This window comes from Salvelinus fontinalis, chromosome 19 (genome assembly GCF_029448725.1).
Source record: "Salvelinus fontinalis isolate EN_2023a chromosome 19, ASM2944872v1, whole genome shotgun sequence".
NCBI lineage: Eukaryota > Metazoa > Chordata > Actinopteri > Salmoniformes > Salmonidae > Salvelinus > Salvelinus fontinalis.
The window spans coordinates 45,329,511-45,344,053 of NC_074683.1; the positions used below are offsets into that span (position 1 = coordinate 45,329,511).

General features: G+C 40.6%; 1 protein-coding gene across 2 annotated transcripts in view; it reads right to left on the reverse strand.

Moving 5' to 3' along the window:
- The window catches only part of LOC129816812 (cholecystokinin receptor-like), a 56,158-nt gene extending 41,905 nt beyond the window's left edge, over positions 1-14,253 (reverse strand). For both annotated transcript variants that reach the window (XR_008753612.1, XM_055871722.1), the window contains exon 1: positions 13,734-14,253. Coding sequence is in view for 1 of the 2 variants with exons in the window: in XM_055871722.1 (XP_055727697.1) it covers positions 13,734-13,896 (163 nt within the window). In the remaining variant the exon portion in view is untranslated. The remainder of the gene's footprint in view (positions 1-13,733) is intronic.
- Between the last annotated feature and the right edge of the window lie 290 nt (positions 14,254-14,543).

Consider the following 14,543-nt stretch of genomic DNA (forward strand, 5'->3'; position numbering starts at 1 on the left):
GCTGCCATTAGTCCAGAGCTGCCTCTCTGTCTTGAGTTACCTCTCTGTCCTGAGCTACCTCTCTGTCCTAAGCTACCTCCTAAATCATGTGGGGGCCTTGGGGAGGATTCTTAGGCCGAGGTCGTGGGCGAGGGTCGCCACTCAAAGGACGCTAAGGAGGGGGACAAAGACAGTGGTGGAGTGGTGTCCTCGTCCTGCGCCGGAGCCGCCACCGCGGACAGATGCCCACCCAGGCCCTCCTCTTGAGTTTTAGGGGTGCGTTCGGAGTAGTGTTAGTGTTGGTCAGGACGTGAGCTGGGTGGTAATTCTATGTTGTGTGTCTAGTTCGTCTGTCTCTGTGTTTGTGTTCTGCACCAGATAGGACTGTCTCGGCTTTCACGTTTGTTATTTTGTTATTTGTTAACGTTCATCGTTTATCGTTATATTAAACATGTTGAACACTAACTGCGCTGCATTTTGGTCCTCTCCTTCATCCCAGGAAGAAAGCCGTTACAAATATCCCCATAGTCTAGTAAAGGCATAAATGTAGCTGATACTAGCCTGCTTCTGGCTTCAAAAAAATAAACAGGAGCTGGCTAAAATAATGTACAATACATAGAATAAAAGTGGATGTACGCTCACTGTTTTGCTGCTCCCAAACTCTATCTTTTAATGTCTAAAAGTCTAAGTTGTTGAATTTTAGGACTCCTTTAGGTATAAAATTAAAGAAATATAGATATATATTTTTACAAATATTGAATTTGGCCTTTACTACTATAGCCCATGGAAACGCATTGATTAACACATTCATAAATGGCAAAAAAGACTGTCCAAAAATAAATCCGAAATAATAAGGTTTTGAAGTGTCTGTCCTATATCTAGGATAAATATTTTAGTGTTTTTGTACACATATTTAACCCCTTATTTTTGTTACCACAAAACTACCTCCATACTTCCATTTGTTTGTACAGTCGTGGCCAAAAGTTTTGAGAATTACACAAATATTAATTTGCAGAGTCTGTTGCCTCAGTTTGTATGATGGCAATTTGCATATACTCCAGCATGTTCTGAACAGTGATCAGATGAATTGGAATTAATTGCAAAGTCCCTCTTTGCCATGCAAATGAACTGAATCCCCCAAAAACATTTGAACTGCATTTCAACCCTGCCACAAAAGGACCAGCTGACATCATGTCAGTGATTCTCTCGTTAACACAGGTGTAAGTGTTGACGAGGACAAGGCTGGAGATCCCTCTGTCATACTGATTGAGTTCGAAAAACAGACTGGAAGCTTCAAAAGGAGGGTGGTGCAGGGAATCATTGTTCTTCCTCTGTCAACCATGGTTACCTGCAAGGAAACACGTGCCGTCATCATTGCTTTGCACAAAAAGGGCTTCACAGGCAAGGATATTGCTGCCAGTAAGATTGCACCTTTATCAACCATTTATCGGATCATCAATAACTTCAAGGAAAGCGGTTCAATTGTTGTGAAGAAGGCTTCAGGGCACCCAAGAAAGTCCAGCAAGTGCCAAGATTGTCTCCTAAAGTTGATTCAGCTGCGGGATCAGGGCAACACCAGTATAGAGCTTTCTCAGGAATGGCAGCAGGCAGGTGTGAGTGCATCTGCAAGCACAGTGAGGCGAAGACTTTTGGAGGATGGTCTGGTGTCAAGAAGAGCAGCAAAGAAGCAACTTCTCTCCAGGAAAAACATCAAGGACAGACTGATATTCTGAAAAAAGGTACAGGGATTGGACTGCTGAGGACTGGGGTAAAGTCATTTTCTCTGATGAATCCCCTTTCCGATTGTTTGGGGCATCCGGAAAAAAGCTGGTCCGAAGAATACAAGGTGAGCGCTACCATCAGTCATGTGTCAAGCATCCTGGGACCATTCATGTGTGGGGTTGCTTCTCAGTCAAGGGAGTGGGCTCAATCACAATTTTGCTTAAGAACACAGCCATGAATAACGAATGGTACCAACACATCCTCCGAGAGCAACTTCTCCCAACCATCCAGGAACAGTTTGGTGATGAACAATGCCTTTTCCAGCATGATGGAGCACCTTGCCATAAGGCAAAAGTGATAACTAAGTGACTCAGGGAACAGAACATCGATATTTTGGGTCCATGGCCAGGAAACTTTGCAGACCTTAATCCCATTGAGAACTTGTGGTCAATCCTCAAGAGGCGGGTGGACAAACAAAAACGCACAAATTCTGACAAACTCCAAGCATTGATTATGCAAGAATGGGCTACCATCAGTCAGGATGTGGCCCAGAAGGTAATTGACAGCATGCCAGGGAGGATTGCAGTGGTCTTGAAAAAGAAGGGACAACAATGCAAATATTGACTCTTTGCATCAAATTCATGTAATTGTCAATAAAAGCCTTTGACATTTATGAAATGCTTGTAATTATAGTTCAGTATTCCATAGTAACATCTGACAAAAATATCTAAAGACACTGAAGCATCAAACTTTGTGGAAATTTATATTTGTGTCATTCTCAAAACCTTTGGCCACGACTGTATAGGTTACCTTCAAACAAGTCCTGTGACACTTGTGGGGGTTGTAGAGCAAAATGAGGAACACTATCGTGTTCGTGCTCCGCGAAGCGCAAGAAGAATGAATACACTGACTTCTGCAGAGGCCAAATCACAGTAAATGCTGTATGGCCACTGCAGATGTTGGACTGAACATGCAGAACCGCACTGCACAGATATCTTTCACAGTGTGCTAAGCTTACACAGTCAGCAGGGAACAGGGTAGCAGAAGGCTACATAAGCGGAGAAAGTAGTTGTGATTGTTTAGAGGTGGGGCAAAAAACGAAATCCCTGTGCATACTTGTTCACAGTGGTATAAACAGGACACCAACTGAGTCCGCTTCGTTAGAATCACACGATTCTTACCAGTGGTGGAAAAAGTAGCCAATTGTCATACTTGAGTAAAAGTAAATATACCTTAATAGAAAATTACTCAAGTAAAAGTGAAAGTTACCCAGTAAAATACTACACTCTAAAAATTAGGGGTTCAACAAGGGTTCTTTTAAGATTCTCAAAGTTCTTAGAAGAACCTTAGGGCTCTTGGCACTGAAAAACTGCCCCCAACGGGTTCTTCTAAGAACCCCATCGGAGGTGGGGTTCATCGAGGAACCTCCTTAGCTGTTTTGGTTTCTTGCAGGATCCTTACTGCCCAACTGAAACATTTGGATTTGAAAGGACAGCAGGTGCAGGCACTTAACTGAAAAATGTGAAGATCTCCTTAATTTAAGGTAAGGTTTGTCCCTTGTATGATCTAAATTCATAGTGTTTTATGACGATACCATTTATCTTTTCAAATTTGTTCAAATCTTTCTAAAACGGAAAATGGACACAAGTCAATGAATATCAATCAACAAATAGCTAAGAATGTGTAGGCTATAAGAATATGCTGAAGGTTAGCTGTATTGGGAGCAGATGACTGAACTGCTCACTTATGTATCTGTGCCTGCCGGGATACAGTTGATTAGGCATACGTACAAAGGTAGGTCTATTGGCATTGGTATGTTATCTTATGAATATCACATTTACAATCCTCCTCCCTTGCCTCTTCAATGAATATCCCATAGGCCTCTACATTATGGACAAGGTATGTGTATGAAAACCATTATCAAAATATTTTTTTTTCTCCATTCACATTTACCTACAAAAACCAAGGTTTGAATTCTGTTGTGTGCATGTTTTGTTAATCATCTGTATAATTATTATAACTCCCAGCAGAGCCTCAAGTCCAATGGGTTTATCCTCTGGCGTGTTGATGTTAATGTGTTGATGTTCTCCGTATCCACAGCCAGAATGATTTTGCAGTGATGGTGATTGAACAGGTTTCCTGTTATATTAATCAGAGGTGTAGGGAGGGTGAAGTCTGTGGATCCATATTTGGATTTTTGAATACTGCTTTACCACTAAAATCATAATAAACACTGACAACTAAAATATTGTTGTTATTGTTTTGCATATGTTTATTATTATTAATAATAATAACAATAATACAAGCGGAGGGGGGTTGTTCAAAAATTAACCCCAAAAGCTTCTTCAAAAGGTTCGCCGCGGAACCATTAAAAGGAGTTCTTTGAAGAACCCTTTTTAATTTGAGAGTGTACTTGAGTAAAAGTCTAAAAGTATTTAGTATCAAAATGTAAAGTATACATCATTTCAAAGTCCTTATGTTAAGCATCATTTAGTTATTTATGTCTGAGTGTTTGGAGCGTGCCCATGGCTATCCGGGATGACCAGGGATGTTCTTTTAAAAAGTGTGTGAATTAGACCATTTTATTGTCCTGCTAAGCATTCAAAATATAATGACTACTTTTGGGTCTCAGGGAAAATGTATGGAGTAAAAAGTACATACTTTTCTATTGGAATGTAGTGAAGCAAAAGTAAAAGTTGTCCAAAATATAAATAGTAAAGTACAGATACCTAAGTACTTAAGTACTTTACACCACTGTAACTTACACACACATACAGAACACACATTAGCATTATTATGAAACATGTGGTTGAATATATTATGCATTTCAACAACACCATCAGTATTTTAAATGACCTGTTTCTCACCTAACATAAATTATACTGTTTTACAGCTTTTTTCTGTGTTTTATGTAAGATATCCTTCATGAACACCTGATAATGTCACCATACTGCAGCTACTAAGGCTATAAAGGCTATAAGGCTGTGAGTTCCTTTGTTTAGTTCCCAATTAGCTTTTTTCACCCTCATCACACTGTGCGAATGTAACAGAGTGAAGAGCGTACTGTAAGCTCACTCCACAGCTGTCTTGAAATGTAGTGGATGGAGCCATCCAATTAGTACCTTTTGGATGTCTCAAACCGTTGGAACATTGTCAAGGAGGGCGGTCACATGTGTTAGCAAAGCAGAGGTTCCGAGTTCGAGCCAGGTATAAGTCAAATCGGGGGGGGGGGGAGTGGTACTTGCTGAGCAAGCAACATGACATCCGTAACAGTGGTGCCGTGACCCAGATGCGCAGTTGGGCTTAGCTGAAGAAAGGTTCTCCTCAGAGAGTAAGATACAAATAAATGTTATAGTTAATGGCTAATCTACCACAGTAAATGTCATATCTGTCTCTTCTAACCCAAAGTCCTACTTAAATAGACCCGTTCAGCCAGTGAGGGAGATGGAGTGTTATCCCCCCAACCTACTGAACACAACAACAAAAAACATACAGTGGCAAGAAAAAGTATGTGAACCCTTTGGTGTGTTCAATAAAGACATGAAAACGTGTGTTATTAGTTTAATAAGCACACTATGTTTGTCTATTGTTGTGACTTAGATGAAGATCAGATCAAATTTGATGACCAACAATGCAGAAATCCAGGTAATTCCAAAGTTTCACATACTTTTTCTCGCCACTGTATATCTACTGTATAAGCAGGGTACACTGTAATGGAAAACTGTCATTTTTTGTTTTATCAACAGTAAAATACTGTGAAACGTTGATAGTGTCAATTATTGTGCAATGTGGGAGAATATTGTGGGCGGGGAAATAAACGCTATTTTGTGGCTATAGTGCCCCATCGATTTAAAATGTATAGGGGAAGACTGGAGTGACAGCAAGTCTTAAAGCTTCAATGGTTGAGCATTTTGCCATGTCCTTTTGGTCTGTTTTCCCCCTGTAGTCGATGCCAGTTTGGAAGCCTTTTTTAAGGCCTCTTGAAGTGCAAGTGATATAAAACACAACATATTCCTTGATATGCTGTACTGTGTAAACACATTACCTAGAAGCCAACCTGCTTGCACCTATACCCTGTAATAACAGTAAAATACTCTAAAATATAATAGTCAATTGTACGGAATTGTACTCTGTGTCACTACACAGTTCTTGCTTTGTGTAACGGCTTTCTTCCATAGGTGAAGGAGAGGACCAAAGTGCAGCGCGGCTAGTGTTCAACATGTTTAATAAAAGAACAAGTGAAACACTACAAACAACATACAAAATAACAAAATGTGCAAAAACCGAGACAGACCTATCTGGTGCAGACAACCACAGAGACAAGAAACAAACACCCACAAAATCCCAACACAAAACAAGCCTCCTATATATGATTCTCAATCAGGGACAACGATTACCATCTGCCTCTGATTGAGAACCATATTAGGCTGGACATAGAAACAGACAAACTAGACACACAACATAGAATTCCCACCCAGCTCATGTCCTGACCAACACTAAACAACTCTAAACAACTCTCACATAATAACTCTGGTCAGGACGTTACATTTTGATACTGTATTACGATTACAGTAGGTATACAGTAATATGAAATACAGTAACTTGCGAATTAGCTGCCTATAAATTACTGTCAAATTCACAGCAATGCGCTAGAAATTCACAGTGATGTGATAGACCACCTCCATTATAGGAATACAACAGAACTTGAGCAATGTGTGTGAAAGAGAGGGGGTTGAGCAAGTGTGGGAGAGAGAAAGCTAGAGAGAGAGAGAGAGAGAAAGAGAGAAAGAGAGAGAGAGATTTATTTATATATAAATATATATATATTTTGTATATATTTACATATATATTTTATTTTTTATTTTTCGATATGTATACTTTGACAATGTAAGTAATAATGAACTTGCCAAGTCAATAAAGTCAATTGAATTGAATTGAATTGAATTGAGAGAGAGAGAGAGAGAGAGAGAGAGAGAGAGAGAGAGAGAGAGAGAGAAAATCGTTGTGCAAGTGTGTGAGAGAGAGGGGGAAAAGGGGAGAATGGGACAGAAAATGAATGAGAGCAAGAAAGTGTGAAAGAGAATGATGGAGTATGTGCAAGAGAAAAATAATGAGAAAGAAACCCGGAGGTATTGTGCCAATATCTTACAGATACAAAACCTGAGTCTCAAATGCCAGCCTATTCTTACACAGTACACTACTTTGACCAGGACCCATAGAGCTTTTGTCAAACATAGTGCAATATATAGGGAATAGGGTGCCATTTGGGACACAGCATTCTTCTTGTGACTGATGGCCTGTCTTTGGCTCCGCTTGTCACGTCCACCCCATTACCACTATACTGCATGATGGGGCATAAGAATTCACTTTATTCTTTAATTAAACTATCAATATGTGCACGGGGGTGCACGGGGGTATCATCCACTTTCCACTGGGAGAGGTTTTCTTAGTTTAATAAACATGAGTGATCGTCCATCATCCAACCTACTTCACGATGTCATAAGCATGATATGACAGGTGTCAACTGTCAAGAACTTTCATAAGAGATAATATCCATTATGAGCAGCTATAACCCTGTGATATTGTATGTAGTGATGTACTGTGGCTAGTGAGAGATATTGCCAGAAGACCTGAGTTGCTGTGTGTTTCATAGCCGTGTTAGATGACTTGTCGGGGGTCAAGTCTCTTGATATGATAGCCCATGCAGTCTACAGTCATGCATGATGGCAGGCTTTACCTTAACACAAACCAGGGTCGACTACATTTCAACTCCATCGAGTCACATGATGAATTTAAATTTAATTGCTTGGCAACTGAAGTGAATTGATGTTGAAGTGATGGAATTGAAATGGAAACGATCCCAGTCCTGTGAAAAAGAGTTTAAATCAGGAATGGCCATCTATTTTACAATGAGTAGAGCGTTGACAGTGAAGCTGGTGTGGGTAGTCTGAATCCGTTAGAGCTGAACCTCTAGTCCTCTGGTCATGGAGGCTTGGCTTGCTATGAAATCACTCAACCCTCTATGTGATTCAACCAGCTGCACTGTATGTCTGTCTGCATCAGTCTACTGCGCTATAAATATTTTGCATGGAGCAAAACACATAGGGACAGAGAGACAGTGATAGAAACAGAGGGACATACTGGGAAATTATTAAGGTGACTGAGTGACTAAAGATGATGGCGCAGCTGCGGTCACAGTCTTCGCGTGTGCGTGTGCGTGGTTGTGCGTGTGTCTGTGCTTGTGCACGTGTGTGGGTGCGTGTGTATACGTGCATTCGGGTCTGACAATGTCTGTGTGGTCCAGTTGGAACTTGTGGCAGATCCCGAGGGGTATGCTAAATATATAGCCAGGTCACTCAAGATACACTGCAAAATTTCACGTCGGTCCAGATTAGTGGATAAGGATGGCGGATGGGCGTAAGCCACGAGTTCCGGCTCTGAGGGTTGCGTGTTCAAGGAGCACTTGTTTGTTAACTCTTACCCTCTCTTGGGTAGGGGGCAGTATTTTCACATCCGGATGAAAAGCGTGCCTAAAGTAAACTGCCTGTTACTCAGGCCCAGAATCTATCATTGATAGATGTGGATAGAGAACACTCTAAAGTTTCTAAAACTGTTAAAATAATGTCTGTGAGTATAACAGAACTGATATGGCAGGCAAAACCCCGAGGACAAACCATCCAAAAAAATAATAATTTCAGCCTACTGCTGTGTCCAATGGCTTTCATGTTTATTATGAGGCGAAGTCCTCCCAGATTGCAGTTTCTAGGGCTTCCACTAGATGTCAACAGTCTTTAGAAAGAGTTTCAGGCTGGTTTTTGGAAAAATGAGCTAGAAGTTGTAGTTTTTATAAGTGGCTCCCATTTTGGCTGTAGTGTTTCCATGCGCGTGGATGAAAGCGCGGTCTTTGTTATTTATCTCCGGTAATTAACATATTATTCTCCATCTTAAATTGTGTAGTTTATTTACGTACTAGGGTACCTGAGGTTTGATTATAATGTTGTTTGACTTGTTTGGATACGTTTATTGGTAACGTTTGGGATTCATTTTGTATGCATTTTGAAGGAGGGAACCGGTGGATTATTGAATGAAGCGTGCCAGCTAAACTGAGATTTTTTGGGATATAAAGAAGGACTTTATCGAACAAAAGGACCATTTGTGATGTAACTGGGACGTTTTGGAGTGCCAACAGAAGAAGATCTTCAAAGGTAAGGCATTTATTATATCGCTATTTCTGACTTTTGGGTCGCACCTGACTGGTTGAAAAATGTTTTTCATGCTTTTGTATGCGGGGTGCTGTCCTCAGATAATCGCAAGCAGTGCTTTCGCCGTAAAGCCTTTTTGAAATCTGACACAGCAGCTGGATTAATAAGAAGTTAACTTTACGGTTCTTCAGAATTCATATCACACATCAAAAATTGGCCAGTGATAACTAGTGTTGATTTTTCAATGTAAAATGTTTGTGTTTATCAAGAGTTAAATTATCAATGTAAAGAGTCAAGGGTGGCAGGTAGCCTAGCAGTTAAGAGCATTGGGCAAGTAACAGAAAGGTCACTGGTTAAATCCCTGAGCCGACTAGGTGAAAAATCTGTTGATGTGCCCTTGAGCAAGGCACTTAGCCTTAATTGCTCCTGTAATTCGCTCTGTACAAGAGCAATGTAAATGTAGTGTAGCGATTTCAGGGGTTGTGTGGTGGATGGACAGTATGTGCCTGCGAGGTTTCTGTGTTTTCTGGCTGCCAGGACCATGGACAGCAATGGGAAGTATTCCCCAGAGACAGGGGCCATGGACAGCAATGGGAAGTATTCCCCAGAGACAGGGCCATGGACAGCAATGGGAAGTATTCCCCAGAGACAGGGCCATGGACAGCAATGGGAAGTATTCCCCAGAGGCAGGACCATGGACAGCAATGGGAAGTATTCCCCAGAGGCAGGACCATGGACAGCTCAGGGGAAACTGCCAGACTGCAGCAGAACAGCCACACCTGTCTCCAGCTGTAATTAGAAACTAAACACCAGACAGGTGAAACCAATCAGGGGCCTCTACTTAACCACGCCCTGGGTTTGCTTTCTTTGTCTTTCCTTTCAGCCCGGCAGGTGAACGAGGAAGAGGAGGAGGCTATTGGAGAGACTGAGTTTACGGTGGAGCAGGAGGTTTACCGGAATAAAGGAACTGAAGATTTCAACAAGGAGTGAACCCCAAAGACCAAGAGTGGAGGCCCTTCCACTGGTGACGACGTATTTACTTTGTTTGTTTGAGTTTTGTATATCAGGAACCTTGCCCCTACCTGATTTAAAAAAAATAAACCTTGTTAACCCTTCCCGGGGACTGGTGGTGTGTGTTTCATATGTGTAAACCCTGCCTTATCAAGATCAGGGCACTGAAACCGCCACAGTAGTTACAGTAACACACATTGGTGTAAAAGAACCCCAGTGTTGCTGTTTAAGAATAGAGTTGAACCAAAACCATGACAATCATTAATATATATATTTTTCCCATAACTCTGTTTTGTACATTGATTAATTCATCTTATGCTACTGAAATATAAATAACAAATGTTTTTAAACAATTCCAATCTTGGACTTATTGCACCCATTACTGAAATGGTTGTTCCAGTTTAGATATTTAAGGTAGTCTCAGATCTTAGTCTTCCCAAACCCGGCAGTCATTCTGAAAAAAATTCAAAATGTCAGATATGCCCAATCTGGCTGGATTCCAATAGGAATTACACACTTTGAAAGCCACCATAATGTGATTTGCAGGCCAGATATGACCAGTAAACTATTTGTTTCTAACCACAATATTAGGGTAAAGCTTTGTATAAAATTTTAAATACAACAAATTCACTTAGGATCTTACTCTGTGAAGTCCTCAGGACTGCACATTCAACAACCATGTCTCTATCAGTAGCAAACACAGTCATGGATGGTACTGGTAACTCTCAAATTCACTCGAAAGGCACCCTGGTAAATATGCAAATAATGCATAAAACCCTAAAGCAGGGCCATTCAAAACAAGTCATGGAGCCTCATTTATAAACCGTGCATATGTACAAAATATACCCGTATACCCGTAATATTCGTGAGAAAAGTGAATATCTGTGTCTAAAATAATTAGATATATAAATTAGACAGAAATATTTTTCCTATTTATTTTCATAACCGTTGCAGAATGCAGTATGTTCCTCACATTTTTTGGCCTTAATGGGTTAATATTCCCGAATGAGCCATAGAACAAATTACCATGTGCATCTCTCATTTAATTGTACCTTGTAGTCTAGTAAATAGATAGGTTTTATACATTTCAAGTTTTGCAATATCATAGGCAGCGCAGTTTATAATATCGGTATACAGTCGAATTTAACAGTTGATATTTTACATTGAAGTAGGCCTATATATCAAGTTTAAAGTGTTTATTGTCATGTGCACAAGTGCAGTGAAATGCCTTTATTACTTGCTCTATTCCAACAATGTGGTAATGAATATCAATAATACTTAAAAAAAAAAGTAAAGTAGAACAAAAACACAGTAATACTGCAATTGCATTTTTTTGGAGCCTCCCCTACAATGTTTCAGAATTCGCGGGCAATCCCTCATATTTAGTTTGGGGGAAAAGTTCATATAAAACATTGTTGAATTCAAACGTTCTGGTGACAGGTCCACAACTGTAACGGCTCTCTTTCGGTGAGTGAGTAGACCAAGGCGCAGCGGGTTGTGAATACATAATGACTTTATTAAACAAGACGGGAAAAAAACACGAAAACACTATAACAAACTAAACTTGATAACCTACAAAATAATAAACGATGAAGACAGACCTAAACTACGAACTTACATGAAACGAAGAACACATGAACAGGAACGATCGAAAGAACGAGACGAGACAGTACCGTGTGGTGCAACAAACACAGACTAAGCGACAATCACCCACAAACAAACAGTGAGAACAACCTACCTTAATATGACTCTCAATTAGAGGAAAACGCAAAACACCTGCCTCTAATTAAGAGCCATACCAGGCAACCCAAAACCAACATAGAAACAGAAAACATAGACTGCCCACCCAAAACTCACGCCCTGACCATCACACACATACAAAACAACAGAAAACAGGTCAGGAACGTGACAACAACAATTTGCCATTGTTTACTCGTTCAGAAACGGACTCAGTCATGTTCCAAATAGAGCATGAATTATTGCTAATACAGTAAAGAGACCGGTAGTTTATGTCAAATATTTGACATTATGTGTAGCCTGCAGTATCGCTGTGCGTGCCTATTGCCTATTTAATCTCATAGACGATATCAAGGCAGGTCATATAAACCCAATAATCTATTGGTAAACGAAATATTGAAGAACAATTCATATTTTTCATTCCCTGTCCTAATAATTCCACTAGTTCCAAATTATCAGGTGAATGGAGGCTCGTTCACGCGGGCACAGTTTTACAAATTTGATTTATAACGGGAAACATGCGTATGTATGGCGTGCGCTAAGTTTTATCTCAATATTTTTGAACGTGGGCATTTTTGTATGGTTCTTTATAGAACCATTCCATTTATGGTTCTTCAGAAACCATGCAGACAATGGTTCCCCTATGGCATCGCTTTCAAGAACCTTACTTGGGTCCAACTTGCACCTTTATTTTTATGAGTGTGGATATAGCCTATTTAGAGACAAACACAAATCTATTAACATTCTGCTACCCAAGACTAATTTCTGACTAATGTTCCCATCCCCCCTTAGGATGTGACTCTATTCTATACGGGTTGGCGCGATGCACGATTCACTCCCGCTCCTGTATGACAAGAAACCTCAATCATGTCATGACGATAATTGGTTTGTAATAATAATTGTTTTGTATCACCCCTCGCTATTTCCATGTTAGTATAATTTCTTTGATTACATTTTCTGACACCTGACACCAGCCCATTTCTCATTGGCAGTGAGAGTTGATTTTTATTATGGTGTGAGCATGTCAAAATCAATCACTGACAGAAGCAAATTAACCGTAAGGGAATGCTGTCTTTGCCACATTTCACTGGATATCAAATGTCTCTCCACAGTGGAATATCTGTCCATGATTGATCTGAGAGACGGTCTCTCACACACACGCGCGCGCAAACACACACACACAGCTCTAGCTGTGAACAACAGCGTGGGAAGGAGACACTTTGTTAGAAGTGGACAAATAGGCATACAGCTGAACATTTAGTCAAAGTGCAATGCTGACCTTTTGGTATGAGGGTAATGCCTCAGTCTTCTGACTACACATGATCAATGGGAACTAGCTTCATTTATGGTCGAGATTGCAGTATTTGCTAAGGATGGGTGGTAGTCATGGTTTTAAAGGGGGTGGTGTGTATTCCCAAGCGTGAGAATTTCTGAATAAGTGTGAATTGGTATGGTTTCTGGCATTGAGTTGGATTGTAGCTAGGCTGGATACATGAATGCGTAATGCGCTGTTGCTTTCTCTGCTGTCCTCATGTTAATTAGCTACATCACTGTACACTGCACACACACATACGCGCGCGGGCACACCCACACCACTTGTACACACACTGTATGAAAAGTTATTGTAATTCATTTGTGATATACCCACGCATCTGTGCTAGGGTTGACTCGGTTGTCATACAATTCTTAGAAAGAAACGGGACACTGATTACTACAATCATAACATGATGTTCCAGCCCTTTTAAATGATATTAACTGGGAACCAATTATTATTATATCAATCATTTGATTTCTTATTAAATTAAATTATAGAATATAATCATGGTAAAATGTTTAGACTATTTGCACTTCGCATTTACCAGTTGAGATTAACTTAGCTTAAAATAGGTTTTCTTGTATCTGGTATTTGGATAATGAACGAAATAGAACGAATCGGTAGTTTGAGCGCCTATTGCTGTTGAAATGTAGGCTACGGTGAATTGGGTTTGTGTCAGCTTCGTGAAAATGCATTGGCTTGGCTTATTTGGTCATTTCATTTAGGTTTTTGAATAAAAAATAAATATAGGTGGCCCGGCTCCTCACCTTTCTGTTTGACATGTTGCGGTTTGAGGACCACGTAAGCGTTTCCACAGGTGGTGATGTTTGTGAGTTCCAGGCTGGAGTTCGGCGTTCCATTTGACGCTGCGCCCTGCGCTTCCACACACTCCAAGAACACAGAGGTTTCGTTCAGGGTTTGTAAATCCATCTTGAGGGTTAAAGAGAAAGGTCAAAAGTACTAATTATATTATTGCTCGTGAGCATTTGCTGTGGTCATATGACTGTCCATAGAAATCCCGAAAATATGTGTAAGTAGCCTAAATCTTTCCAAAAATACTCCAACCAAATTAAATGTTTGTCTGTAGATTTTCCTATTTTGTTTCCTAATAAACACATTCACGGTATCCTTGAAGTTGTCAGTTGCCAGTATGGGTTCATGAGTTGAGTGGATCTCTGCACTGCAGGAAGGTTGGGGACCCCACCGTACCGCTGCGCCTCGCACGTTGGAGTGACTGCGGCTCGGACTGAGCGCAGAGAGAGCCGCGGTGGGGTAATATGGGGAAAGGCTGAGTGCATGAGGGTGGGGGGAGCGCGGGATTGGTCGTTGTTTCTGTTTGCGGGTACGCTGTTGGGAGTGTGGGACAATGGTCGTCTGGGGTAGAAAGTTATGAATGGCCAACTGAGTGCTCCAATGGCGCCCTCAAGTGGTGCGCAAATAACCCACATTGCTTTTATATTAGTATGATAACAATTGGAGTATGCCTACAAAATGAGAAAGCAGTTAGGAACGCTCATTGTTGCAGGGACTCATTTATTACGATTGACTTCTACTTTTTGACTTCAGGAGATCTATAG